The 27,911-nt window shown below is 54.7% G+C and overlaps 1 protein-coding gene across 2 annotated transcripts; it reads right to left on the minus strand.

The window, feature by feature from the left end:
• Nucleotides 1–26,479, minus strand: LOC102104539 (adenosine receptor A1). Of its 2 annotated transcripts, XM_005530199.3 has the most exons (3): nt 26,155–26,479; nt 25,257–25,639; nt 1–971 (listed from the first exon to the last, which is right to left on the minus strand). In XM_005530199.3, exons 2-3 carry the CDS (start codon nt 25,595–25,597, stop codon nt 335–337), a joined length of 978 nt encoding a protein of 325 aa, XP_005530256.1. In that variant the 5' UTR covers nt 25,598–25,639; nt 26,155–26,479; the 3' UTR covers nt 1–334. The 2 variants fall into 2 exon arrangements, with proteins under 2 accessions (XP_005530256.1, XP_087923235.1); XM_088067109.1 differs by lacking the exons at nt 25,257–25,639; nt 26,155–26,479 and adding an exon at nt 2,895–3,097.
• Nucleotides 26,480–27,911: the final 1,432 nt, after the last annotated feature.

Here is a 27,911-nt window from a genome sequence, read left to right on the forward strand (position 1 = left end):
TGGTTTGGATCACTAGGCTTTATTTGCATGAAGATAAACTGCGCGTTTGTCTGTACAATTTTTCCTTAAATACTTGGCAATGCTTAAAAAAATGAAAAACAAAAACAATCAGGGAGAAAAATTCCTAAACCAGAAAGGAACACTGCAGGCTACGATATCCAAACAGTACAATGCTTTTGAATAAATAACCCCCCGGGATGGCTGTGGGGACTGCAGGGAGCTGCTGAACTCAGAACCCATTGGGTCCTTGCTGCCTCCTCCTGAGACAGCAGGAACAACGTCCGGGTGAGGATTGGGTGGGCACAGAGGTCCCCCCTCTGCCCTCTCCCAGTTCCTAGTTGCCTGTCTCAGCCATGGTGGTGCTGGTGGCGTTTTTGTTGGTTTTGCAGCAGAAGTACTGGTTCCAGATCTGCAGGAAGGCTGTCCGGAACTTCTTGATGCGGAAGGCGTAGACGATGGGGTTCATGGCCGAGTTGCCGTGGGTGAGGAAGATGGCGATGTAGGTGAGGATGTGCGGGGTCTGGCAGGACGGGCAGAACAGGGTGATGCAGTTGAGGACGTGCAGAGGCAGCCAGCTGAGCGCAAACAGGAAGAGAACCAGCGCCAAGGACTTGGCGATCTTCAGCTCCTTCCCGTAGTACTTCTGGGGGTCGTTGGAGCTGGAGGACACCTTCTTGTTGAGCTGCTTGCGGATGAGGTTGAAGACCTCCAGGTAGATGAGCAACATCAGCAGCAGGGGAGGCAGGACCCAGACGAAGAAGTTGAAGTACACCATGTACTCCATGCTGATGACTGTCTCAAACTGGCACGTGATGACAAACTCTGTGCGGCTGCCATTCAGCTCCTGAGTCCTCTGCATCTTGTTGAGGTTGTTCCAGCCAAACATGGGGGTAAGTCCCACCAGAAAAGAGACTATCCAACAGCAGGCGATGGCCACAGCTGCCCGCCGCGGTGTCACCACACTCTTGTACCTGTGGGAGAGACAACAGCCAGAGGAAGGAGTTAGCCATGGGGATTGTGTAGCTCCAGGTGGAGTGGCAGTGGTGGAGTGGCAGTGCCTGTGCTGATAGGAGGATGTTCCTCCTTCCCTCCCCTGGAAGTAGGTAACAGCCTGTTCTGAAAATTGTGTTCACAGACTGGTTTCCCTGCCTGTGTCCTGGGATGGGAGAGACCCCAGACTCAATCCATGAGCTCTGGGGGTTGATGCCAAGCCAGGGAATGCATTAGCACCTGGAATGTGTCTGAGCATCCAGCCCTCATGTGTTGGAGGGAGTTCATGTGCTCTGGACCCCAGCTCCCATCCAAGCACCTGCACCCAGAGCAGCAGGTCACCCTCTCCTCCTGCCACGCAACAGCCCTGCCAGATCCCAGACAATTGCCCTGTGCCTGGGGAGGAAATCGCCAGCAAAAGCATCCTGTGGGATGTGCTGGGGTGGAGGAAGGATCTGTGGGTGCTAATGGACCCCTGGGGAAGCTTTGGGCACAGCCTGTTCCTCTCCTAATGTACTTAGATTGATGAAACCCTCTTTCTTGATGGGCTGATGCCAGGGGTGGGAGGAGGAGGAGGAGAGCTGTGTTCTGGCTAGGCTCTGCTCCCTCCCTGATGCCCCTGGGGAGCCACCAGGGCTGGGCTCATCTCTCCAGAGCTCTCCAAGCGGGAAGTGCAGTCTGCTGGATTGATTTTTCCCCTGGCCCTCCAGAAAGCTTTTCTTTGAAGGCTGGGAAGATTCTCAGCCCAGGAGTTATTGCTTTCTACCAAAGGGGATTGAACAAAGAATGTTTTCCTGACTGTTTGCTGGGTCTCTCAGTGCTGCTGGTGTTAACCCAACCACAGGGACCATGCGGAGGTGGCTGGCAAACCTGGATTCCCAATCCTGCTCCCTGCTGGAGGTCTGCAGCCTTTACCTGTGATGGAAATCGAGTATTTTGGGCCTTTTATACAGCCAAGGACCCAAACCCACTCTCCCTTCTCAAGACCCCTCTCATGGGCAAGGCATCAAGGTGGGAGCTTGGACTGGCACAGGCTGGAGGAGAGAACATCAGTCCCTGTGAGTCCAGAGCCATTGGTCCCTGACAGCTTTCCTGAACTGACCTAATGTGCTCTGGGAAAAGCTTCACCACATGCCAGCGGCAGCCAGGTCCCACGGGGAGCAGGTGACAGACAATGTGGGCAGTTGTTTCCGCTGAGAGCCAAGGCTGGCTTTGGAGGATGATTTATTCCTTGTGGGGAGGAGAGAGGGCAGGAGACCCTGGGAAAGGCACAGGCAGGGAGAACTGGGGCATGGGAAGGGCAAGGGGTGGTGGGAGAGAACTGGCCAAGTGGGGGTCAAGTGAAGGGAATGGTGAGGATGGTCCAGAGGGAGAAGGGGGTTGGCAGAGAGATGCCAGAGACTCCGGTGGGGCTGTGTGCTGACCCCTGCACCCCGTGTGTGGCTGCAGGTCCTTGGGGAGGGCTGATGTGCCCTCCAGCTCTGACACCCCACTGCCACCTCCCTAGGCTTGAACAGCTTGGGGGGCAACACCAGAAACAGCAGCACCATCCCCATGCCCCAGCTCCTTCTCTCTTTGCAACCCCTGCAAGCTGTGCCACATTTCTCACTCCTGGGCATTTCTGGGGTCTTCTGCTGATTTTGCTGGACATGCTCCCACTGTGAGTGCTCTGTGACCTGCAGAGCTGTGTGAGAGCCACTGCCCAGCAGACAAAGCTGCTGAACAGCAGCGGTGTCACCACGGTCCCCAAACATGGTCCCCAAACATGGTCCCAGGGCTTGCAGCTGGGCACAGGGTCCCTCCCTCCTCACTACACATCCATCTCTCTCCATGATCCGTATCTGTTCCTCCTTCCTGCGTGTCTATCCGTGGTCCGTATCCATTTTTACCCCTTGCTGCAGTACCTGACAGCGTTTGGGAGCAGGACCTGGCTCGTCCTGCTCCTCTTTGCCCTACAAGGTTTGAGGGTGCACCAGCAGAAACAGCCGGGGCAAACCTGGACAACACCCTCCAGCCTGTCTGTGACATGGTCACGGAAAAGTGGGTGAACCAAAAAACCCACAGAAAACAGCCACATCTGCAGCTTGTTGCTCCTTCAAACAATGAGACAGATCAGCATTTAAGAGATGGGGAACACCTAAGGAAGTTAAGGCTGCTGGAGACTGATGGGAGTTTATCTCCTGGCCAATACTTGGCCATTTCTGAGAACTGACAGTGGTTTTGACCATTGAAAAGTGAGATCAACCTGTGAACACCACCTTAAAACCTAAGCCTGGGAATGTCTCTTTTTGGTTTCCAGCTGTGAAAGGTAAGAGTTCCAGCTGGCTCCTGTGTCCTCCCCAGGCCGTGCGGCCCAGCCCGGGCTGAGCTCGGCCTGCAGCGGTTCCCGGGCAGGGGATGGAGCCTGTGGGGAATCTCCCGAGCCCAGGATGGGCTGGGATCTGCTGGATCTTCCTGGGCAGGGGATGGAGCCTGTGGGGAATCTCCCGAGCCCAGGATGGGCTGGGATCTGCTGGATCTTCCTGGGCAGGGGATGGAGCCTGTGGGGAATCTCCTGAGCCCAGGCCAGGATCTGCAGCGGTTCCTGGGCAGGGGATGGAGCCTGTGGGGCTTCTCCCAGCCCCAGCCCGGGCCAGGCTCTGCTGAAGTTCCCGGGAAGCCTCTGGGGTGGCTGAGGCTTTTTTTCCCAGGGGTGTCTCCGGCTCTAAGCACAGCTGAGCTGAAACCCGGCACCATAAATACCTACTATTGCTATTGTATAAATACCTACTACAGCTTGAGCCAGATTTTAACCTTTTCGCTACCCAGATGAGACTTGCAGATTTAATCCTTTTTCCAGAGAGAGAGTGAACAGCATGTAAAGAGACAACATAAACTATCAAAGCCAGTGAGGAAAGGAATTAAACCTCAGATGGGAAGAGAAGAAGGAGATGCATTAATAAGCTGAAATATTCTTTTGTTAAAGCTATGGAGATGGACAATAATGTTCTGAAAAAAAAAACCCTTTAATTCATGAAAGAGTATTTTGGGGGAATGGAGTATTTCAAAGTGTGGATCAAAGCAGATGGTGAAGTAGTTGTGATCCTATGAGATGCTGGGACAGAAAAGGAGAAGTGAGAGCTGTTGAAGATTTGTGGCCCTTAAGAGACAAAGAGAAAACTTCGGTTTCCAGAGATGGTCGCAGAGACAAATGAAGAGAACTTTTGCCTTTGAATAACTCATCCTTAAAATGACACCCCTTGAATCATGGCCCACAAACACAGCTCAGAGTGCTGTGAAATGGGAGGAAAGGACTGATGGCAGAGTTTTCTGGGCAGCTGGCATCAGAGCAATAGGAAACCATGAGAAAATTCTTGTTTCTTGTGAAAAACCCCATAGACTGACAAAAGAGAACTTCTTTTTCTCTACAAAGACTGATAAAAAGACCATAGCAAAGTTGGGACAGTTTAAATCCACCAGACTTTGTCTCTATGTTGTCAATTAAACGAAAGAATGGTTGGATGGTGGGGAAAAAAGGGTTTCTGGAGGTTTTATTCTGGTTTCTTATCCTTGTAGTTTTGTTAGTAAACTTCATTTCTTTTAAGTTTGAAGCCTGTTTTGCCCTTCTCCTAATCCATATCTCACAGCAAGAAATGAGTAAGTTTTCTAGTGATTTTTTAGCTAATGCTTTAAAACCACAACAAACAACAAGCCAAGGGGAGAGGCAGCTGCAGGAAATACGCTCCCAGGGACCTGTGTCCACTGTCTCCATCAGCCCCACGTGGAGAATGACAGAAGCTATAAAATTGCTCCAGGTTCCTCCAGCCTGCCAGGTCCATCCATCCACTGGGTCTGACCATGGAGCTCTCATGGGGCTCAGCTGCTCCAAAGGCCACAAGTCCAATTTCAATTCCTTTTACACTTTATTTTCCTTTGAGGTGTCCAAGGAATGTCTGAATGTGGCACTCAGTGCTCTGGGCTGAGTAACAAGGTAGGGATCAATTACAGGTTGGAATTGATGGTCTCAGAGGCCTTTTCCAACCTAATTGATTCTGTAAAGGGTGGAAATGCAAGATCCACCTGATTTTCAACCCCTGCCACATGGTGGGAGGACAGTTAGCAGAGGGACAGGGACAGACATTGCTGTTCCCAATATTATTCTTGGTTATGCCATAAAGAAAATCTTTTATCATTGTCTCATTTTGCATAAATATGATAGGGCTGGAGTTTGGGATGGTCTAGGAGGCAGAAGCACTTGAAAATGCTGATAATGGCTCATAGTTAATAAATAATCTTATTATTCTCATCAGCACCAGAGCAATTACCAGCATCATTGCAATTTTATTACTGCTGTTATTTTTATTAACAGCTGGGACTAAAACATTCATGGCAATCATCACCCCCATCCTCATCCACTTTGGGTTTGTTTCCTCTGCCTGTGGGAGTTTTAGCCTGGCTATAATTGGTAGATGTTCCCTTGCCCTCGCTGGATGGTGGTTTTTGCACCTTCCCCACAGAGATGGGCATTGACCCAAGCCCTCCCGGCTGCCAAGTCTGTGAGAAAGGACCAAAGACCATCCAGCCTCATCATGAGATGGGATGGGCAGGAACTGCAGTGTAGAACAAAATTGCCTTTGAGGCTTTGGAAGATAATGCCAAGAGGCAAAATAGCAATTATTGTTAGAGCTGTTTGCTCCCCAGGGGAAGGGGAGAAGTGATGGGTGGAGGTGGAGGCCAACAGATTGTCCCCAGGGGCTGCACAGGGAGACAGGGAGCAGCTCCCTAGGGCAAGATGCTGTCTCCAGGAGAGTCTGAGGATGGAGCAAACACTGAGGCCCTTTTTCTCATGGAGATCATAGGATCCTAGAATGGTTTGGTATGGAAGAGATCTCCTCCCACCACTGCCATGGGCAGGGACACCTTCCAGTATCCCAGGTTGCTCCAAGCCCCATCCAACCTTGGATACTTCCAAGTGTGGAGCAGCCACAGCTGCTCTGGGCCACCTGTGCCAGGGCCTCTCCACCCTCACAGGGAGGAATTCCTTCCCAATATCCAATCTAACCCTGCCCTGTGGCACTGGGAAGTCATTCCCCCTTGTTCTGTCCCTTTGTAGTGGCCCCTGGCCATCACTCTGAAGACACCATCCATCCTACTTTCCCTTTGGTCCTCATTCCTCATTAAACTTCTGCCACATGTTGATGTGTCCAGACCTCCGCAGCCCTCTCTGTTGTGGCCCAAGAAGCCCAGCTCAGCCCAGGCCCTGCTCTGGAGGTGTCCAGCCCTGGGTGGACAAAGGCCCTGTGACCATTTCAGACATCTGGACATGTCTAAAAGCACCTGCAGAACAGAGCATTCATTGCTTTAATGGATTTTTACCTTTGCCTTGGGGTCTGTCCCTGAGAGGGATGAGGGCTCCTTTCCAAGATCCAGAGGTCAATCCAAACCAAACACTCACCAAACATCTCTTGTTTTGTTTGAAAAAGCTTCAAAGACTCTAGGCCTGGTTTGAATAAAATGTGGAGGTTTTTAGCAGTTCTGTGATTAGTCTTTCTAATCTGTCCACAAAACACTCGCTGTTGTCCAGCCAGTGCCAAGATGTGGCTTTGCTGGTCTTTGCTCTGGATAGTTTATTTCAGTGCAATTCCTTGGAAATTAATTCACTAATGAAGACAGACCATTACTAATGAAAAGAAGCTGGAGCCAATGTGGCAGGGGGAAAGGAGGCCAAGCTGACATGAAGTTCATCTGCACGATGAACACAACAAGAAAAAGCAGCCAGATCATGTCCTGATCTAATTGAAAGTCTCTAGAGAAAAGTGCTTTGATCTCAGGGGATTTGGATTCCTGCTCCTTTCTCCTGGCTGTATCTTCCCTTCAGATCTTTCAGTGTCTTGGAGGCTGCTGTGTGGGAAAAGTCAGATGTTGGTGTTCAAAGCTGCTCAGAAATGAGAACCTAAGAAATGCAAAGTGGTATCAGGGTTCTGCAAGGGCGAGGTCAGGCACAGCTCAGGGCTGGGACAAGGGGATCCCTGGGTACTCACACAAAGTGGGAAGTGCTGCAGAAGGAGCTCTGCTCGTAGAGCCTTTGTCACCTCTGATCCTGGAAGTGAAAGGTTAGTTCCTTCTTCATAGAATCACAGAATGGTAACAAATGTGGGTTTGTGGCCACTGGTAGGTATGTCACCATAAGAGTGGTGGCCTTAGGAGGGACAAATGTCAACCACCATCAGTCAAAGCTGGTATTTGGCTGGACATTACATCTTGTTCCTACAAATGGTTGGAATGGAGAGACTGGTCCTATCAACATCCCCAGGGAAATTGTCCTGATCCCCAAATCCCAGACTGATTGCTTGTCAAAACCCAGCTGGCAAGTAAAGGCATAAAAAACTGGTCTGGTCTTTCAGGTGAGTGTCATGGGGTGACTTTACTTTTAAGATAGTTTTGAGAGCTAAGGAAGTTGAAGCTGCTGGTGACTGATGGGAGTTTTTTTCCTTGACTAATTATCGGTCATTTCTAAGAATTGACAGCAGTTTTGACTATTGAAAAGTGAGATCAACTTGTGAACACCTTCTTAAGCTGTAAAGCCAGGGCTCTGTTGTTCTCTTTGGTTTCTGGCTCCTGACGAGGTAACAGGCTCTGTCTCGGCCTCCTCCCCCTCTCCAGGCCGGACAAGCCGGCCTGGCTTGGTTTGCAGTTTCTGCTGCTGGACTGAAACCTGACACCATCAACATCTGCAGCTTTCCAAGACTTTAACTCTTACTACCTGGATAAAATGTACAGATTACTCCTTTTTCCGAGAGAGACAGAGAGAGAATCAACATGAAGAAGACAGTGAAGAAAAGAGTTAAGTTCTAGATAGAGAAGAGAGAATAAGGAGATGCTTTATAAGCTGAAATATTTTTCTGTTAAAGCTATGGAGATGGACAATAGTGTTCTGAAAAAATCTCGTTTAATTCATGACAGAGTCTATTGGGAGGAATGGAGTGTTCAAAGTGTGGATTTTGAGCAAAAGGGAGAGTAATTGTGATACAGTGAAGTGCTGGAACAGAGTGAAGCGAAGATTTGAGGCCTTGAGGGCAATGAGAAAACTGTTTTCCAGCGAAGCTCACAAAAATAGATGAAGAGAACTTTTGCCTTTGAATAACTCATCCTTAAAAATGACATCCCTAGACTCATGACCCATACACACCTCAGAGTGACGTGAAATGGGAGGAGTGAACTGGTGACAGATTTCCAGGCAGCTGGCATCAGAGAAATAGAAAGCTATAACAGAAATAGTTTTCTCGTGAGAAACTCCATAGATTAGCAGAAAGAGACTTCTGTTTCTCTACAAAAGCTGATGAAAAGACTCTAGCAAGAACTGGGACTGTTTTAAACACCAAAGTTCCAAAGTTTTTTGTCTCTATGTTGTCATGTGAACAAGAGAATGGTGGGTAGTGGGGGATAAAAGGGTTTTCTGGAGGTTTATTCTGGTGTTTTTATTCTTGTAGTTTTGTTAATAAACTTTCTTTATTCCTTTTAAGTTTTAAGCCTGTTTTGCTCTTGCTCTAACCCATATCTCACAGCAAGAAATAAGTTTTCTAGTAATTTTTTAGTTACTGCCTTAAAACCACAACAGTGAGCCAGAAGAGCACATCTAGCCAGGACATTGGTGTTTGTTGGTGCTGGAGCCCCTGTCCTGCACCAAAGCAGCCCAGCAAACTCCATCAGCACAGTATTTCCAGCCTGACACCTGCATCCTACCATAAAGCCTCTTCCCAGCGCTCCAGAGGGATCTGGAGGACCCTGTGTGTGTCTCTTCCCTGCACCTCTGGCTGGTTGGTCTGCAACAGATTTGAGCTGTGGAAGAAACCTGAGAAGTGCCAGCAATACCTGGGACAAGAGGGAGTGGGAATCGTGGTTGGAGGGGACGGGCCAGGTGGTTGTGACGTGGAATCTTGGCCTCAGGCTCTGCCTTGGGGACCTGATTTAAAAGAAGCTGAGGAGGAAAATCTCCTCCTGGTATCTCACCCACGTCTGTCTGCTCAGGGTGAGGGACAGTTCGATGAGGGCAGTGGTGGCTTTTCTACAGGTGTCACTTTTGAAGGGTTCCCAGGGCAGGAGAGGCACCAATGGCAACAGACACCTTTTAGCCACCTCTCACATGGGTGGCTGCATCCCAAACCTCCACCTGGAACCTCTCTGGCAACCACTGAGCACAGGTCAGGGCTGCCCTGCCTCCATCACCACCAGCTGCCCCAGTCTGGAGCACTGGGACAGCCCAGGGGGGCGTGAGTGGCTGGGGTTCCCTGGGCCGTGTGCTGCAAGGAGAGGAGGGCACAGGAGCTCCAAAGATGAGAAGGAGTCCAGGATGGATGTTCCTGATGCTTGCTGGGTCCTCCCACCCACACCTGTGTGAGTGTCCTGTGTGCTCTGAACTGGATTCCAGAGGTCATGGCTGTCACTGGAGCACTCCTGGCTGTTACTCTGCCCTGCAGGGCTCTCAAGCACAGCTAGGACCACCCCACTGAGAGACAGGCAAGGATTTTCTCACCATATGGTGTCTTTCCTGCTTGGCCCAGCTCTGAGAGCAGCTGGCACTTTGCTAACCTGGAAGCTCAGCACACGTGTGGTGACCTGGAGCTGCAGCCACTCCTGCCTCCCCAGAGAGCACCTGGGCATGAGAAGCCTCTTCTTTGAGCATCTCTGCTCCCAGAACACTTCGGCTCTCCTCCACTGCGGCATGAGGACATGGTTCCACACCTGGTGACGCAAACCTCTCCCAAAGCCACCAGGAGAGAGCCCAAAAGCAGGAGGAGGGTGGATGTGTGCGTTCCACTGCTGACCATCCTGCTCCATCTGTGTTCAGGGTTTGGTTTTTCTACCCCAAGACGGTGACTCTGTGTAATGATCATTCACCAGTGCCTGCAAAACACAAACAACTCTGGCCAAGCAAAGCGTCTGGCAAAACCTCGGGATGTTTGCAATCACCTCTAATAGCCAGTAATTCTTTAATGGATGCGGGTGAGGGTGATTATGAGGCTGAGGAGAACAAATTCATGCTGCCAAAATTGACTGGTCCCCACACACCAAAATATGGAGTCCCCAGGGCTTTGGGAGTCATTCAGTGGTGGGAGAAGCTGCAGCTGGTCCAGCAAATGGCAAGAATAACACAAAAACGGGGTTTGTGCTTTGGGCTTTGCCAGAGAAGGTTCTGGAGGGACCTGGGGAATTTGCAGATGTTCTGGGCTCCAAACAAGGCCTAGGGAAATGCTGCTGCCTTGGTGTGGGCTCAGCCTTGATGTGGGTTCAGCCTGCCTTGACACATCTCTCAGGACCTTGGAGGCATCCTGAAGTCCTTGAGGACTGCAGAGGGATGTGGGCACGTCTAAAAGCAGCCCCAGGGACACAAGCATCCCCACAAGAAGCTGAGGAAATAAGGTAGAAAAGAGCTTTATGTGCTAAAATTGTTAGAAGTGGGAATGATGCCTCCATGGGGCAGCCTGGCCACGCCAGGTTATCCTCAGCCCAGACTGACAGTCCCAAAATGAGGGTCACTGGGGATGTCCATCCAGATGGAGGTTACAGGGGTGGGAAAAGGTGATCCCACAGCTCCAGTAGTGCCTGGATCAACTCAGATCCCAGCCACGTCCCCCCAGCTCTGCCACTCTCCTGATGTGACCAGTCCCAGTAGGATCAAATCTCAAAGTGCAGCACACCCCCCAGATCAGCCCACCCTGACCTTGGCACTCCCGTGTGGGCATCACCCAGAGCCTCAGGACGTTTCCCTGCTCTCCCAGATACCTACACCCCCAGTGCCCAGCTGGTTCTAAGCTAAACCTGCCACATTTCAGGTTCCAGTGACAGGATTACGCCTTTTCCAGCAGAGCCAGGGAGACTTGTCCTATCACACCTCTGTCCCTGGGAGCTGGGAGCAGCCACAAGCTGGCAGCAGGCTGGCTGAGCTCCCCACACCCTCCTGGGCCAGATCCTGGAGCTGGAGCTGTGCCTCCCTCTGGGTGTCTGTGCCGCTGGACTGCCCCGGCTCTGGCAGTGAATCACGGCCTTTGGGAACAAACCACAGCTTCCAGTAAATGCAGAGCTGCTTTCAGCTCTCTGGCCCAGCTGTCCTCAGCTCGGAGTGGGGGGTGAGCAACCACAGCAGCTCCACCATGGACCACTACTGACAGCTCCCCTGGGTATCCACCGTGAGCAGGAGCTGCAGGGGAAGGGGGAGCATGGGAGGGCTGGAAATCTCAGGGAGGGAGGCTGGAAAGGACAGAGGTTTCTCACTGAAAGATCCTTCCTTCTTCAGGTTCTGCCCTGGTGTGGAGGAGACGCAGCCGCTGTCCAAGGAAGGTGAAGGAGTGCGAGTCACCCGCTCTGCTCAGAGAGGATTTTCCTCACATCCTCCAGCAGCGTCCCCAACACCCAATATCAAACCTTTCTGCTCAGAAAAAATCCAGATGAGCTTGGCTTTCAGCCTGAGGCTGCACCCTGCTGTGGACTCTGTCACTGCACAGGCAGATTCTCAGCAAGGACCACTCACCCCGAGCTCAGCCCCTCATCCCAAATTTGTGTGTGGAGGTCAAGCAGGGAGCTGGGATCCCCAGGCCATCCAGTGCCTGAGGGAAATGATAATTTAGTTTGTGTCTATCAATGAGCACTGCCCTCCAAGCCCAGACAGAGCCTCCATGCCCTGAAGGGAGCTGTGAGATCCCTGATGTCGTGGGCACTACCAGGTCTGTCCAAGGGTGCTTAGTGGGTGACTGCTCTGGACATTTCCCTCTCCTGCTGGCACGTGGCAGTGTGAGGATGCACTGGGCAGTGGGGAACAAGTCCCACTGGGCCCTAGTTCTGCACCCAGGCACCTCCAGGGCTCCCCCCCAGCTCTACCACGTGTGGTCAGGGCCCTGCAGGAGCCCTGAGTTTTCCTGGACCTCTGGCTTCTTCCTCCAGGACCCCGAGGCAGGTAGGAGGGAAGTGATTTAACACTATTGGCAGTGGCTGCAAAATCATGAAACGAGATGCAGAATCTCAGAGCTGGTGATGTTCTCTGAAAAAAATGTGATGCTCTCGTCTTTTGGCTGCTGCTTTCAGGCAACAACATTTTGAGCTAAGTGTAAGAAATGCTGCTTTTTTTTAAAAAAAAAAAAAGCAAGCAGAAGCTGAGATTCTTTTATAGGCCCAGGACTTTGGGAATTAGGACACAGAGAAGGACAGCTTGGGCCCCAAGAGCTCACCCCAAGGGTCAGGTTGTGAAAGCTGCAGGACGGTGTGATGAGCACCACAGACTTGTCTTCACTGCTGCCCCCTTTTATATGCAATAAATTTCCTGGACATTTTTAGTGTCTAAACAGCTTTGGTGTCAAAAATAGGAATTTGCTGTGTGAGCATCTCCTTGGAGAGGGGTCTGAGTCTGAGGGTGGCTCCCACACAACCACATCACAGGGATGAGCCCACCTCCAGCAAAAGACAATTTCAGGTGGAGCTCTCAACCCCATGTGCATCTCTCTGGCCAGGCTGGATGGGGCTTGGAGCTTTGGTCTAGGGAAGGTGCCCATGGCAGGGGATGGAACAGGATGAGCTTTCAGGCCCCTTCCCACCCAAACAATTCCATGATTCTGTGACAGTGCTGGAGGTGTTTCCCACCCAGTGCTGTGGTAGGATATCTCACCCAGGAGTCCCTTGCCATGCTGGGCCATCACCCTGGCCACCTCCAGCGGTGTCACACAACAGCCCTGCCCCTGCCATAGCAATTAGCCAGGAGCTGATTGTCCAGACCCAATTCAGCAGAGTATTTGTGGGATTGGATAAGTGAAGGTGAGGTATTCCCAAAGTACAAAGGAGAAGGGATAAAAGGCAGCTTTTGCCAATCTCCGGAGCAAATCCAGGGCTTGGCTGGATAAAAGTGATGGATTTTTAATTACTGCTTGTATTACACTTGATTTTCTATGCATTGCATATTTTGGTTCTTTATGCAAAAGAACCTCTTTGAAACGGGGACTCTGAAGTCAGCCCTCAAAATTTAGAAGGGAAGGAGAAGAAGGGAGGACGAAGAAAGAAAGTAGCTCTAAAAGCCACTAAAAATGCCAGATGTGGCTCTGAGAAATGGAAATGGGACAGCAGATATGAAGTGCCTGATAGGACTGGGCTCCCAGGGCCTCTGTGGCTCAGAGTCCATCCCACAAAACGTGGAGCTGCAGAAGGAAAACAGCTGTGCTGGGAGGGAGGTGGCAGCTGAGGAGGTGCCCAGTGCCACCACCTTCCCTGCCTGTCACCACCACGCTGCTGAGCAAAGGCCAGCTGGGTCCCCAGGGGAGTCTGGAAAACTTCAAGAGCCATGAAAAGGTAGGAGCAGATCAGGGACCCCAAGGAGAAGGGAAATGAGGGGGGTCTTGACAGCTGCTGTTGTTGTATATGCATTCAGCAGGACATTGAGATCTGCTCCTCACATAAATGGGAGGCAGGAAACTGGAGGTAGAATCTCGATTAAGAGGCACCAAGCAAGCCTCAGAACGGGGCTGAGGTGGGTCTTTATCTTTCCAATGCAGAATTCATCAGAAAAAAAGACATATCCTAAACTGGAACACTTGGAACAAGAGACTGATATTGGCTGCCTTTTAATTTCTTGGGTTTTACACTTCTCTTGCTAACCTGACTCCTGATTTTGCAGCCAACAACCAAACTCCTCAGTTTCTTAGGCTGCAACTTGTTATTGGATCAGGATCCTCATAGCACAATTTGTCACTGCAAAGGGAACATTTTCTTTCTTGCACTTAACCCAGTTTAAAGATTAGGACATCCAAGACTGAAAAATTGGCTGGAGGTTCCCAAAACGAGAGACGTTGTTTTCTCCACCCAGTGCCTAGAGGAGAATTAGCAGAGCTGATGAGATCTACTGTTTCTAAACCTCAAAGGACACAGTAACCCAAAACAACCAGTCCAGCACCTTCTGTCCAATGCATATTTTCCCCGATTAAAAGATCAATTTCAAATGCAAAAGCAGCTGGATTCACTTTAGGTTTTTGCTAATGAGTTGGTTATATGTAGTTTCAACTGGTGGAAATAATTTTGGAGGTACCAATTTCGGCTACAGCTGGCTTCCAACTTCTGTCCAAACACAACTCCCCACAAAGCTTAAGTAAAAGCTGTGTAATTACCCCTCCACACACCAGAAGTAATGATCAGAGAACGTGTGTAAAGCCACTGAGTTGTTTATCTTGGAATGAGTCTGAACAGTTATTCCATATCTCAGTCAGTCAAATGAAATGCCAAATCGAAAGTGAAGGCTCCAGTTAACACCACAATTAAATGTTCCCTCCATCCTCAACCCAAGAAACTTTGCAGCATCTCCTGAATTCTGGGATTCCAGGTCTTTTGCTACTGGAGCACTTTGAGCTCCCTCAGAGCAGACAAACCTCCTTGAGCCTGTAAAGAACCTGTGTCCCAGCAGTGCTGAATGTGGGAAGATCTCTGAAATTGGACCCATCTGAGCTGCACCCACGTGGGGCTTTGCTGGCCCTGCTCAGGCTTTGCCAGGTCCATCTGGGCCCAGGCTGAGCTCTTGGCTCTCCCAGTCAGGACCACTCAGCAGAGCCTGGAGCCTTCACACCGAGAGAAATGAGTGTTTCATTTGTGTATTCCAGGGGTAAAGGCACCGAGTGTTGTTACCAGAGCAGAAGAGAAAGAGGAATAATTTAATCCGTAGGACTGTGCTAATTCTGGCGATGTCTGAGACAGCATTTCTCAGCATCAGCCCCTCGCTGTTGTCAGAGAGAGCATCACTCCCCCTGTGAACAGATGGGGAGACTGAGTCGCAGAGGGGAGCTGTGATCTGCCAAGATGGACCAAGCTGGATGAGAAAACATCCCTGGTGCTGGGAGCTGGCACTTCCCTCCTTTGAAGGAGGCCAAAGAAAATCATCCCCATCTCTCCTTGCAGGGAGAGAAATAGCCTGGAGAAGGTGGATAAACAGCCATGGCAGCAATGTCCTGGCTTTCTGTGCCTTCCTTAAAGGAATGATGGAGAGCTGGCACTGCCACCCCAGGCAGAGGGTGGGACAGGGAGATGTCACCTCTGTGTCCCCACAGTCCTGCTGGGCGTGGCTGGTACCTGGGATCTGTGTGCAAGAGCACCAGGTCTGGTGCCAGGGACAGCAGAGGGACACACAGGAAAGAGGCTGGGGAAGAAATCCCTTGGAGTCCTGCAGCTCCTTTTTGTGTTCAGAGACTTTGGTAGCTGACAACAGCCCAAGCACACCACCCAGGACTGTGACAGCTGTGACACCCAGGACTGTGACAGCTGTGACACCCAGGACTGTGATAGCTGCCTGCTCAGTGCCAAGGGGCAAAGCCCAGGCAAGGAAGGGATGGGGAACAATGGGAAAAAGGGAGAGTGAGGGTGCAAGGGGAGCTGTTGGGTTCTACAGAAGGGCAGAGCCAGATGCCCCAAACCTTTCCAGTGGCTGACCCTGCTCTGCTCTTCCCTACATCACCAGTCACAGCCCTTCCTCCCCTGTTTGCCCCCATCGTCCACCAGTCCTCAGCCCACAGGGCTCTGTAAGGAGGATGATCTCAGTCTTCCAGGGTTATTTCATCCTCTCTCACTGGTGGAATCACCAGTGATGTCTCCCCTTCCCCCCGCCCAGCTCACTGCTATTCTGCAAGACAACCTGCTGGCTTTGGGGGCTTTTTGTGGCTGCCCTAGAGAGCATCAATTGTTCTTTCTTGCCACTGGGCACCCCATGCACCAGCCAGCCCCAGCAGCTGGGTGACCACTTCCAGAGCAGGAACTCCCTGCCAGGGGCCCAGACAGCCTCTGGGACATCACCTTTCCCACTCCATGGCCTTGAAAGTTCAGGTCACGTTGGGTGAAAGGTGTCCCAAAAGGAGCAGCCCCTTGGGACACCCCTCCCTGGACACTGCCAGCCCCAGCGCTGGGCTCTGCCAGCTCAGCTGCTGTGTCCATCCCTGCTGCTTTGGCAGGATCACTGAAAAATCATTCATTTCTCTCCAGGATAATCTAATGCTGCTTCTATCAGCTCAGATGTGCTGGCTGTCATTTCCCCAGGCTGAGACAGTGCTGCTGTCCCCAGGGGGGTGAGCCCTCTCGAGCTGTCCCCATCCCTCCCAGGAGTCTCTTGCTCCTGCGGTCCCCTCCATGCTCCGTGTCCTGCTGCCTGCAGAGACCACAGCGCTCCCCAAGCTGTGTCTGGGCTTCCCTCACACTCCTGTGAGCAAGATCAGGAAGGACAGGGCTTTTCCCTGTCCTTCCAGACAGAGGTTTTCTCCCAGCCCATCAGTTCCTCTCAGTCTGAAATGACTCTGGTGTGTGTCACAATGAAACTCATCTCCCAGGTTCTCTCACTGTGCTGCCTCCCACACATTTTCCTCTTTTTTTTTCCTCCCTCTTTGAGTTGCTGTGATGTTTCTCTCCTCCCTGCCTTCACCCCAGGACACAGACCTGCCCATGCACCCCTCTGACCCCTTGGATGAGCCATTCCTCGCTGCCAGGCTGATTTCAAACACAGTCATTTGGGTGCATGAGCTCCACTGTCCCCATCCCTTGTCCTTCCTGCAGCCCTGCCTGTTCTGCCTTGGAGCCCCATGGACCTGCATGTCCCAGGCCCCTCAGAGCAGATCCCCATGGCCAGCAGTCCCTGGTGTCAAGCACAAGCTGCTCTGAGGTGTCCCAGACAGGAGATTTCATGGGGTCTGGCCTCACAGGGCTCCCTCCAGATCCAAGTTTGGATGTGGAGGCTTTGTCACAACTCTCTCCCACCTGAGCTCACGGCCAAAATTCCCTTCCTGGTCAGCAGAACCAATCTTGCCTTTTTATGGCACAGTTAAGTTTATTCTGACACCACTAATGGACTAAAAAACCCTGGTGTAATTGACCTGAGGGTGTAGGAGGAGCTGAGGGTGGTTTGGCTGTTGATGGCCACATGGCACATTTCCAAAAAGAGCAAGAGAGAGGCCACGTGCCTGTGCCAAGGGCTGGGCACGGACAGGGAGAGCAGCCCAGAGCCCAGAGCCAGTCACTGGGAAAGGCTCCGTGTCAAGAGGAGCAACTGAGCCCCTCTGCACCCCAGATTGGTGTCTGAGCCCCTCTGCACCCCAGATTGGTGTCTGAGCCCCTCTGCACCCCCAGCCTGTACCCCAGATTGGTGTCTGAGCCCCTCTGCACCCCCAGCCTGCACCCCAGACTGGTGTCTGAGCCCCTCTGCACCCCCAGCCTGCACCCCAGATTGGTGTCTGAGCCCCTCTGCACCCCAGATTGGTGTCTGAGCCCCTCTGCACCCCCAGCCTGTACCCCAGATTGGTGTCTGAGCCCCTCTGCACCCCAGATTGGTGTCTGAGCCCCTCTGCACCCCAGATTGGTGTCTGAGCCCCTCTGCACCTCAGATTGGTGTCTGAGCCCCTCTGCACCCCCAGCCTGCACCCCAGATTGGTGTCTGAGCCCCTCTGCACCCCAGATTGGTGTCTGAGCCCCTCTGCACCCCCAGCCTGCACCCCAGATTGGTGTCTGAGCCCCTCTGCACCCCAGATTGGTGTCTGAGCCCCTCTGCACCCCAGATTGGTGTCTGAGCCCCTCTGCACCCCCTGTGAGTCACTTGTTCCCGCTCCATCACCTGCTCTGGGTGATGTGGAGAGGAGGTGAGACCAGAGATGGGATTGGATTGGTAAAGATCAGGAGATAATGACACCTCCCCTGGATGGAGTCACATTCCTACATCTTGGGGGTAAGGGAGGACCTGGGACCCCATCAAAGGACTCCTGCATGCCCTGGGCCAGCTCAACACAGACTGTGTGAGCTGGGCCTGACTCAGCCCAACACCCAGCCTGGAGGGCCAGGCTGGGCTGGCAGGGGCTGGGACAGCTGAATCAGCAGCTCTTGCTTTGGCAGAGCCTCTTTCCTGTTTCCCTGTCTGTGCCAGCATCTGCACAGGGCCTTGGGACACCCAGCCCAGGAGGGCACCACCGTCACCTCCACCGGCCCAGAGCCCTGGGACACAGGCTGGTCACTCCAGGAAAGGGAAAGCCACGTCCTGGAAGTGTGACAGCGTGTCTGGGTGTTCCCAGGCAGGTCTGGGGCCCTGCAGCTCATCCTTAGGTCACATCCTGGACACAGGAGCGCTCCTCAGCTCCAGTGAGGGACCTGCTGTCTGTCCCACCATGCCTGGCTGGTCCTGGCTGTGGGTGCTCCTCAGTTCCTGCTCCATGGAGACCTCGTGAACCCTCTGTGCTGCCATGGGGTGAGGGAACACAGGCTGGCTGTATCCCACCTGCCTGGCAAAGTCGATCTTGGATTGATGGTACCACACCTGAACCATGGCCATGGAGATGGCAGAGCCTTGCTGGGTTCCATCCACACAGCCCCACCTGGTTTGGTGTCTGCTCCCTGCACCATGAGCTCATGGGGAGCAGAATGATTTGGGTGGGAAGAGACCTTACAGCTCATCCCATTCCATCCTTTGCCATGGCAGGGACACCTTCCCCTATCCCAGGCTGCTCCAAGCCCTGTCCAACCTGGCCTTGGGCACTGCCAGGGATGGGACAGCCACAGCTGCTCTGGGCACCTGTGCCAGGGCCTCATGACCCTGACAGGGAAGAATTCTTTCCCAGTATTGAACCGAAATTTCCATTTTTTCAGTTTGAAGCCACTGCTCCTTGTCTTGTCCTGCAGTTGAGCCAACCTGGCCCGTTCAAGACACATTCAGTCAATTTTATTACCACAAATGGCTACAAACCTATGGCTATACACACCCTGGGCTGTGAAAGAGAAACAATTAATTGAATTAACCTGCAGGGTTCAGCAGGGCTGGGACTGGATCCTGGAGGAGCCTGGTTCCAGAGCCCTGGGCACAGTCACGGCAGGACTCCAGTCCAGCAGCAGAGAGGCCGTGCTGTCCCAGAAAATCTCAGCTTCTGCACCTTCCCTGTTCCCAGCCTCCAGCCCTGACCTGTGGGATCACCCTGAGCCAGCTATGGTGCAGCTCAGTGCCTCAGTTTCCCCATCTGCAGATGTGCCCTTGCTGGGAACGTCCTCAAATTTACTGGTGAGACATTGCCAAGGGTTGATGCCTTACCCTGAAAATCATGGAAATAAGAGCCCAATGAAAACATTCCCAGAGCAGGGTTTTGGGGTGAAGCAGCAGAAGGAGTAGGTTTTCACTGATGGCCCTGCAACACAGCCCTGGCAGATGTGAGCTCTGCTGAGGGACAGATGTGACACCGCTATTGGGGTCAGAGCGATTACCCGGCACCTCACCCTGCTGGGCTTCTCAAGGGCTGGGAGGGGACAGGCTCCTGCTGCTCAGGAAGGGTCTCCTGAGGCCATTCATCTCCTCTCATCCTTTTAACTCAGAGAATTTGGGAATAGCTCTGAATATCAGCGAGTCTGGAGCATTCCCACACAGGATTTGGGGCTCTCCTCCCCTTCCCTCTGCTCTGCTGGGGACTGAGCACCCCACGCTCAGCCCCTCACTGCATCCCAAGGTGGCACCCCCAAGGCAGCATTTTCCTGCCATTGCAGGAGCTGGGAGTGCTGCTGACAGCCCTGCTTGCCTCCCTGCAGCTGCACGGCAGCAGGAGTGACCTGATTTTGTGTCTGGCAGCGAAGGTCTCACGGCAGCTGTGAGCTCCCAGCGAGTCTGATCCAGGCTTCCCCCGCCGAGGGAAGAGCCCTCGTGGCTTTGATCCCTGACTTCGCCTATTCATGGCTGGAAATTATTCTGAAGATCAGAGAGCAGGGCTGAAAACCAGTTCACCTGGATGTTTACAGGTCTTTACCAGGATCTCAGACCGACATAACCTGCTGGCAAATCCCATCTCAAGGGATTCCTGCCCCTCTGGAGGTCTCTGGGGTTTTGGTGATGCTGGAATCGAGCTCCTGGCGCTGCACTGGCACAGCTTGTCCGTGCAGCCGGCTCTGGTTGGAGCAGAGCTTGCTGAGAAAAGCTGGCTCTGATGTAGCACCCACATGCTGAGGTAGTGCAGTGTGCTGAGAAGTGTGGCTTGGAAACAGCCTCAAGTCTCAGAAACCTCCCTGGACTGTAATTCCTGCATTTAATCTCCATCCTTGGTTCAGAGCTGCCTGTTCCACGGAATGAAGTTCTCCACAGATCACTCTCATGTGCTAAAAATATACCTGGAGAAGGGCAGCAGGGGAAGAAACAAAAGAGGTGGCTGCAAAGACCTACCAGTCCCCAAAATTCCTCCAAGTTAGGGAAAATGGGAGTGTTCTCCTTGGAAATGAAATCTGCTTTCTCAGGGATGGGGCCTGTACAGATGGATGGCATCTTTTCACTGACTAATGGAGGTTGAAAGAAAATAGATGAGCTCCTGGATGAGAGCTCTGAGTCACCTGGATGCTTTTGAAATTCTTCTGAATGTAAAGCAGGCCTTGGAAGAGCTGTGGTTTGTCTTGTTCACTGGCCTGGATGGACAGGGAGGTTTCCTGGCACTAAGTGTTGGGAGTGCTGGAAAGATGTCCCATGGGCCCTTAGATGTTTTGGGAGCTGGGAATTTTGGCTTAACCATCCCAATGTTCTCCTCCTTGCCCATCCCATGGCAGAGGGTGACCATCACTCTCCTTCCAAGACCCTCCGTGAACTCTTAGTGAAGGAATCATGGAATGGTTTGGTTGGAAGGGACCTTAAAGCTCATCTCATTCCACTCGTGGGCAGGGACACATCCCACTGCCCCAGGCTGCTCCAAGCCCCATCCAACCTGGCCTTGGGCACTTCCAGGGATCCAGGGGCAGCCACAGCTGCTCTGGGACACCTGGAATGGGGAAAAGCCACCTCAGATGTGCCCTGCTCCACCACCCAGCTGGCCAGGGCAGCAAGACTTCCCAGGCTTTCCATGACCTGGCCCTAGCTGGCCTCATGCCTGTGGCCCTTGGCAGGGCTGGAGAGAAGGGGAAAGAGCACAAGAATCCCAGGAAGAGCCTGAGCTCAGGCAGGAGCCTGGAAAACAGGGAGTCCAGGGGGGAGTTTCCCCCTTCGCCCTCCGGGTCCATCCAGGAGCTCACAGGTCTCCTGCACATCCCCCTTGAAGGCACTGCAGGGTTTAGGGGTGTTCCTACCATCCCTGAGCTGTTTTACCTCATTCCAGGCAGGGCATCCCTGAACCAGCAGGCAATGCCAGCGCTGTCCACAGAGCCATCCCCTAACACTGCTTTTACCCCATGCTGTGCTCCAGCCTCCTGTCCCCCGTTTCCTAGAGAGTTCCAACCATCCTGATCTGACTTCCGTGGCTCTGCAGCCTCACAGATGTGCCTTCCAAACCTTCAGCAGCACCAAAGGCAGCTCTCCCTGGTGGGATGCTCCTTGGGATGCTGCAGGGTGGGAAGGGCAGGGCTGGGAGGATACCCCAACGCTGAAGCCCAGGCACAGAGGGTAGCGGTTCTGGCTGTGGACAGAGACTCCAACACGAGTTACAAACTCCTGCAAACATCAGATTCCTGCAGGTTTTCCCTTCCTGGCACGTTTCAAAGTGTTTGAGGTGAGGTCACAAGGTGAGGACCCCCAGGGATATTCCAAGATTGGCTTGGGCTGCACCCAGGCATGCAGCATCCCCTCACCAAAGGGGTCTGGCACATCCCAAGGACAGCGGCTGCTTTTGCTATGACCCTCTCCAAAAGGCCCAAGGCACGTCTCAGAGCAGAGACAGGGCCCCCAGGGCAGCAGAAGCTGGTGCTGAAGGAGCTGCATCCCCTCAAACACCGCTCCAGCACCATCTCTTCCCATCCTGCCTCCACCGGGATGCCGCGGGGCCGGTTCCTGCCGGACACCCCCGGCCGGCTGCTTCCCCTCCCTTTGAACTCGTTTCATCTCCCCAGGCACGGCTGTGAGGGGGAAGTTTGGGCTGGGCCAGGAGATCCCGCTGTGCCCGGATGGGGGGGGATCACAGGCTGGGGGTCCTGCCTGGCTGCCAGGCAGGGAGGAAGGATGTAAGAGGGGAGGAAGAGTTCTCCACCAGCAAATCTATTTTAGGTGGTTTCCAGCTGTTCCTGTGGGGGCTGGGGGAACCACTGCTATAGCCTGCTCAGCCCAAGTGATGCTCCTGCATCCCTCCTAAGTCAAGGAAAGGCCCCTCAGGTGGGAGGCAGCACCATTCAGGCCCCAGCAGCCAGGAGAGATCAGGGGCTGGAGAAAAGGGAGAGGATTTGGTGGGACATCCCAGTGCCATGACCATGCTGGGTGTGTGCTGGGGACAGAAGGAAGAACAGGAGGCGCCAACTCGAATCCAAACAAGACCCCTCTCCATCACATAAAATCTGCCTTCACCTTGCAAGAGTGGCCCACGGCCCTCTGTGCTTCTGTGTCCATGGGAAGTGCCCCTGGAGTGATGGAGCATTGGATGCTGCTCTGGCATCTCCCACTGCCATGTAGAGACACCCCAAATGTGTCAGGGTACCATTTCTTCCAGGAGAAACCCACTCTTGGGGCCACCAGGTTTCCAGTGTCCCTCAGGTCTCCAGCAGCTGGGTCTGTGTGTTCCCTGGAACAGGGATCAGACCAGCAGGTTGTCCCCCAGACTCCCAGCCCAAGGGCCAGGCTGTCCATGGAGCTGGAACCAGGCTGCCATGCACCGTGTTCCCCATTCCCTGCCGTTCTTCCTGTGGGGAAGGCACAAGCTGCCAAGAGAAGCTGTGGCTTCCCCATCCCTGAAAGAGTCCAGGGTCAGGCTGGAAGGGGCTTGGAGCAACCTGGGATAGTGGAAGGTGTCCCTGCCATTTCCCTCTCCCTGAGCCTCAGCGGCACCGGGGCTGCCTGTGGGAGGGGAGCAGGGCTGGAGTGTGGGGGATCCCCACAGGACCCCCTCAGCTTCCTGTGGGTCACACTGGTGAGGATCCACCCTGTGCCAGGCTTGTCTGAAGAGTCCCCTGGCACAGGAATGGGCTGCAGTGAGCACACTGTCCCTGCCTGTGCCAGGGGACATGTCCCTGCTCACACTGTCCCTGCCTGTGCCAGGGGACATGTCCCTGCTCACACTGTCCCTGCCTGTGCCAGGGGACATGTCCCTGCTCACACTGTCCCTGCCTGTGCCAGGGGACATGTCCCTGCCCATGTTCTGGCTGCCCTAGGGATGAGCCTGAGGTAGATATCCCCACATCCCTCCCCACCTGCCTGCAAAGCTCTGCTCAGCTCTGGCTGCCATCACTGCCTGCAGCTCTCTGGGGATGCCTGGAGCTCTCCCAGAGCTCTCCCAGGTACAGTGGCCACATGTTCCCCCAGGGCCCCGAGTCCTGCCAGGTGCTCCTGGCTCTCAACACCCACTTTGCCACTGCTGGGTTCAGTGTCACAGTTAGCAATGACACCACAAGAGCCCTGAACACTGCAAAATTGCTGTCACTGTCATCCTTAGCGTCCTGCAACAAGCTGGGAGAAACTCGAGGCCTTTCAGATTCAGGGAATATTCCTTAGTGGTGTTTCTTGTCCTGTGTGCTGTACACAGGGCACTGCATCCCCTAAAATCACCACATGTATCAACTGCCAGGAATTCATGAAGCTGTAGGGTCTTTAAGGTTGGGAAAGACCTCGGAGATACTTGAGTGCAACCATTAGGTTGATGAAGTTACAAAGCTTTTCAATATTAAAATATGTTCTGAAAAGACAGAGAAAAAACTCCTGCTGCTGAGTTCTTGGCACACAATGGGATCACAAAATTCAGGGTGGGAATTGCATGAGAAAAACCCACCCAAACTGTACAGTATAATATTAATATTCATATTGCTCCCAGGAAATCTCCTGAAATCAGGGCAGGAATCTCCCTTGAAAGGCCCATCTGATGCTCAGAGGCAGACAAGGAGTTAAAAATGGACTGGTTTGTTAGGAAAATGCCTGACAGGCTGTGCTGCTCCTGTGGAGCCGCAGAACTCCCACACCGGAGCCTTCCCCACACGCAGGAGATGCGCAAAGCCCAAAAAAGCTCCGAGAGCAGTGACAGGGTGGGAATCACTCTGGTGACACCGGCGGGCTGGGAGACAGCGATTGGGAAAATCACACCTAGGGAGGAAGTCGGGAACAGTCTGTGGAATCATGTGCGGCAGCGAGGGGGTGGCCAGGGATTGTGGATTTATCCTGCACCCCCTCCTGTCTAACAGATCTTCTCCAAGCAAGCTCTGCTGCTGGTGTCTGCGGGAAAACAGCAAAGGAACACATCCCTGGGCTGATCCCATGGATGTGGGGACACCGAGAGCGCTCGGGCCATCCCAGCACAGGCGCCTCCCGTCCCTGTCTCCCTGAATGGGAAGGCAATTCCTGCCTCGGGAAGGGTCTGGGCAGCACCAGCACAGGGGGTCGGTGCCTTTCCGGGCTCTTTGTGCTGATGAAGGGTCGGGGACCCCTCCAGGGAACTGCCCGAAGTGCAGAGGGGTCTGACAGGAGCGCCCAGCCGGGCTGGGCTGTTCTCCAGCAGTGCTCCCGCATCCCGAGCCTGGCAAAGGCGTCCTCAGAGCGAGGGGGACTCACAGCCAGGTGAGCCTGGCAAAGGCGTCAGAGCGAGAGGGACTCACAGCCAGGTGAGCCTGGCAAAGGCGTCAGGGCGAGAGGGACTCACAGCCAGGTGAGCCTGGCTCTGCTCAGGGCACCCAGGTCGGCTCTCATGTCCCAGCCCCGCTCACAGCCCCCGCTCCCACCGCGGCACCCCCGAAATGCTGCCCCAGCCCAGCGGGGCACGAAGGGTTAAATATCTCCTCCTGGGGCGTCAGAGCTCCAACAAAGTGCTCAGATAAGGTGTCCTCCTCCTTTTCGGCCCGAGATACTTGCTCTGGGCTTGGAATGCAGCAGTTAGAGAAGGGGGAAACCGGAGAAAGGAGTTTTTTTGCAAGGCACCCTCTCCTGGGGGAGGCTGCCCCATGAAATGTGCCAGGCTGCCACCTCTGGTTCCTCAAACTCCCAAAGCTGTGTCCCACAGCAAGTCCCGCTGCTGCCCATGGCAAGGGAAAATCCGGGCTGAAAGCCGAACCTGTGTCCCCTTTTCTCCAGGAGCACCCGGCTGGGGCTGTCCCATGCTTGGGGACACTTTGTCCTGGCCGTGGGGATCCCGTGAAGGACTGTCCCTCACGGCCAGCACTGCCTGCGCACCCAGCACCCCCCGACTCCCCAGAAGAAGTTGCTGGAGCCTCCAGGACACCCCCCCCCTTCCCCTCCTCTCCCAGCCTGTCCCTGCGGCCAGATGTGTCTGGGATGGCAGCGTGGAGGAAAGTCCTTTCTCCCAGGGCTTCTCCAAGAATTTGGGGTTTCCTCACTCCCTTTTAACCTCCACAACAGAGCTGGTTCCGACGCCTTTTCCTACCTGACGGGGATCTTCACCCGCAGGTACCGGTCCACGGCAATGGCCAGGAGCGCCAGGATGGAGCTCTCCGTGAGGATGAGGACGGGACAGGCCACCATGAGGCAGGTGTAAAACTCCGTCTGGGGTCCGATGTTGATGATGATGGCCAGGGGGATGACCAGAGCCCCCACGGCCACGTCGGCCACCGCCAGTGAAACGATGAAGCAGAAGGTGGCATCCCGCAGTGCCTGGTTCATCTTCACAGCCCAGATGACCAGGATATTGCCCGGCACGGACACCAAAGCGATGAGCACTTCGATGGAGATGTAGGCAGCCTGGAAGGCTGAGATGGGGTGTGCCATGATGCTCCGGTCCGCCCTGCTCCCGTGGGGTTCCTCGGTCGCCTGCGAGCACACAGGGAGGCAGTGAGAGAGTGGCATCGCTGATCGAGCTGCGAGCGGGATGGAGCCTGGTCGAGGGGGTGGGAAAAACCCTTCTCCCGTCTGTGCCGTCCCCCGGGGCTCCAGCCCCCCCTGCCCCTCCCGCGCTCAACCCGCACCCACCTGCATCCCGCACCCTCCATCCCTCACCCTCCATCCCTCACCCTCCATCCCTCACCCTCCATCCCTCACCCTCCATCCCTCACCCTCCATCCCTCACCCTCCATCCCGCAGCGCGACCGCTCCCGGCGCTGAAGACGGAACCGGAGCCGCCGGCCAGTCCTGGGAGAGCGGCAGCGCCCCCCGCCCCTGGGGACACCCCGGGGCCTCTGTCGGAGCCCTCGGGGCGAACGGAGCTGCGGCGGGACCCCCGCTGTCCCCCCGCTGTCCCCCCGCTGTGCCCTCGCTGGGTGCCCTCCCTGCCCTGCGCTGCTCCCTGCAGCCGCCGTGCCCCCGCTCCCGGCCCCGACCCCTCTCACCTTGTCTGCAAAGCCAGGGCTCGTTTTGGGGGTCGCTCACCCCCGGAGAGCCGGCGCTGTCCCCCCGCAGGGCGAGGCGGGGCTCATGCTGGGGGCGGCCGGGGGGACCGGGCTGGCCGGGGCTGCGCTCGGTCCCCGGTGCCCGGCACCGCTCGGCTCCCGCAGGCGCTGCCCCGCTCCCCGCCGGAGCCGGAGCATCACATGGTGCCGCCTTCCAGCCTTTAAAGAGCGACTGACCCGATTCGGGGCTCGCCGGCACCGGGAGAGCCGGGGGAGGGGGTGCCGGGGGCCGGGAGGAAGCGGCAGGACCGAGGGGAGCGGAGTCGGTCCCAGCCCCGACGCTGCCAGCACCAGTCGGGCTCCGGTTTTAACGCGAAAACCGGTTTTTGAGGTCGGGTGTGAGCAGAAGATCGGGGCGGGGAGGGAGGGCGGAGGCAGAGCCTGAGCTGCTGCGGGCGAGAAGCCGGCTCGTCCCCGGCACGGGCAGCGCTGCTCGGGGCTGGGCCCCGGGACCCCACGTTAGAACCCAACAGTCGGAGCCCCAAGGAGCTCTGATGCTCACCCGGTCTCTGGCTGGCACCGCCTCACCCAAATCACCGCTGGGTGAGACCTCCGGAGGACTCCTCATCCTCCGAGCTGCACTGCCCGGGCTGGGCAGGGGCTGGGTTCTGTCCGCACACGGTGGGTACACGAGTGAACTGCTGCTGAGACTGGACCGGACCTTCTGAAAGGTTCTAGGAGAAGTTTGAGGGAATACGGTCACCCCCCGGTTCTCCTCCCCGGGCCGGGCAGTGCAGAGAAAATGGGTCTGGGGGCTCGATCTGACTGATGGAGCTGAACCACCCAGTCCCTCCAGGGACCCCGGCTGTGCAGCAGGCACCTGCGAAGCTCAGCTTACATAAATTATCTTACATAAATCACCTCCCAGGAGCGCGGCTGCTTTATCCAAATGCTGCAAGGACCGGGACCTCAGCCGTGGGACAAGGGGACTCTCCCCACTCCCATCTGCACCTTTCTCCCTCCTCTGGTGAGATCTGGGGCTGGAGCTGTCCCCTGCTCTGCTCTGCCTCGGGAGAGCTGTCCCCACTCTTGGATCTGCCCCCCGGGGCTGCCCCTCATCCCTCTCCTCATCAGAACCTGTACACCCCACAGCAGGGATGGGATCAGCTGTGGGACCATCCCAACCCAGGGCTGGTTTTCCATCAGCTGCTGTCTCATGGGGTGCCTGCTCGCCCCCTTGGGCAAGTGACCAGCAAAGAGCTGGGGGTCCCAGCCTCCTTGGGCTGTTGGGGACTGTGGCATTGTGCCACCTCTGGGCACTGGGCTGTGCCAGCAGCAGGGCAAGGTGAGCTTAGTTTGGTCTGAATGATGTGTTTGCTGTGCAGAGAGAAATAACCCGAGGCTCGCAGGCTCCTGTAAACACAGCGCTATTTATGGAGTGTCACATCCAGCAGCATCTCCTCACACCTCCTCCACTGCAGGGAAAAGTGGTGCCCCCCTATGGCTCAGCCCCTAAATCCAGAGCTAGGGCTGGGATGGGGGTGCTGAGGATGGGCTCCTGACGGTGGAAAGGGCATTCCCAGAGAACCCAGAACCCCTCTCCCAGCACCTCCCCAGGGTGGGTGTCCTTGCAATCAACCTCTGGCTGGGAGCAGGGCAGGAAAACCATCAGGTTCCTCAAGGGAGTGCAATGCGGAAGCAAACGCAGGCAGGGCCCGGCCTGATTGTATGCAAATCTCCCAAACAGAGATTAAACC

Source organism: Pseudopodoces humilis, chromosome 26 (genome assembly GCF_049639895.1).
Source record: "Pseudopodoces humilis isolate 2021_Gansu_Grassland_sample_001 chromosome 26, ASM4963989v1, whole genome shotgun sequence".
NCBI lineage: Eukaryota > Metazoa > Chordata > Aves > Passeriformes > Paridae > Pseudopodoces > Pseudopodoces humilis.

What these genes read in the sequence shown, in the direction of transcription:
- LOC102104539 (XM_005530199.3), bottom strand. Translation starts at nt 25,597, where the DNA reads ATGGCACACCCCATCTCAGCCTTCCAGGCTGCCTACATCTCCATCGAA. An exon ending in CGGGTGAAGATCCCCGTCAG is followed by an intron (nt 972 to 25,256) that starts GTAGGAAAAGGC and finishes TCTCTCCCACAG; the next exon opens with GTACAAGAGTGTGGTGACAC.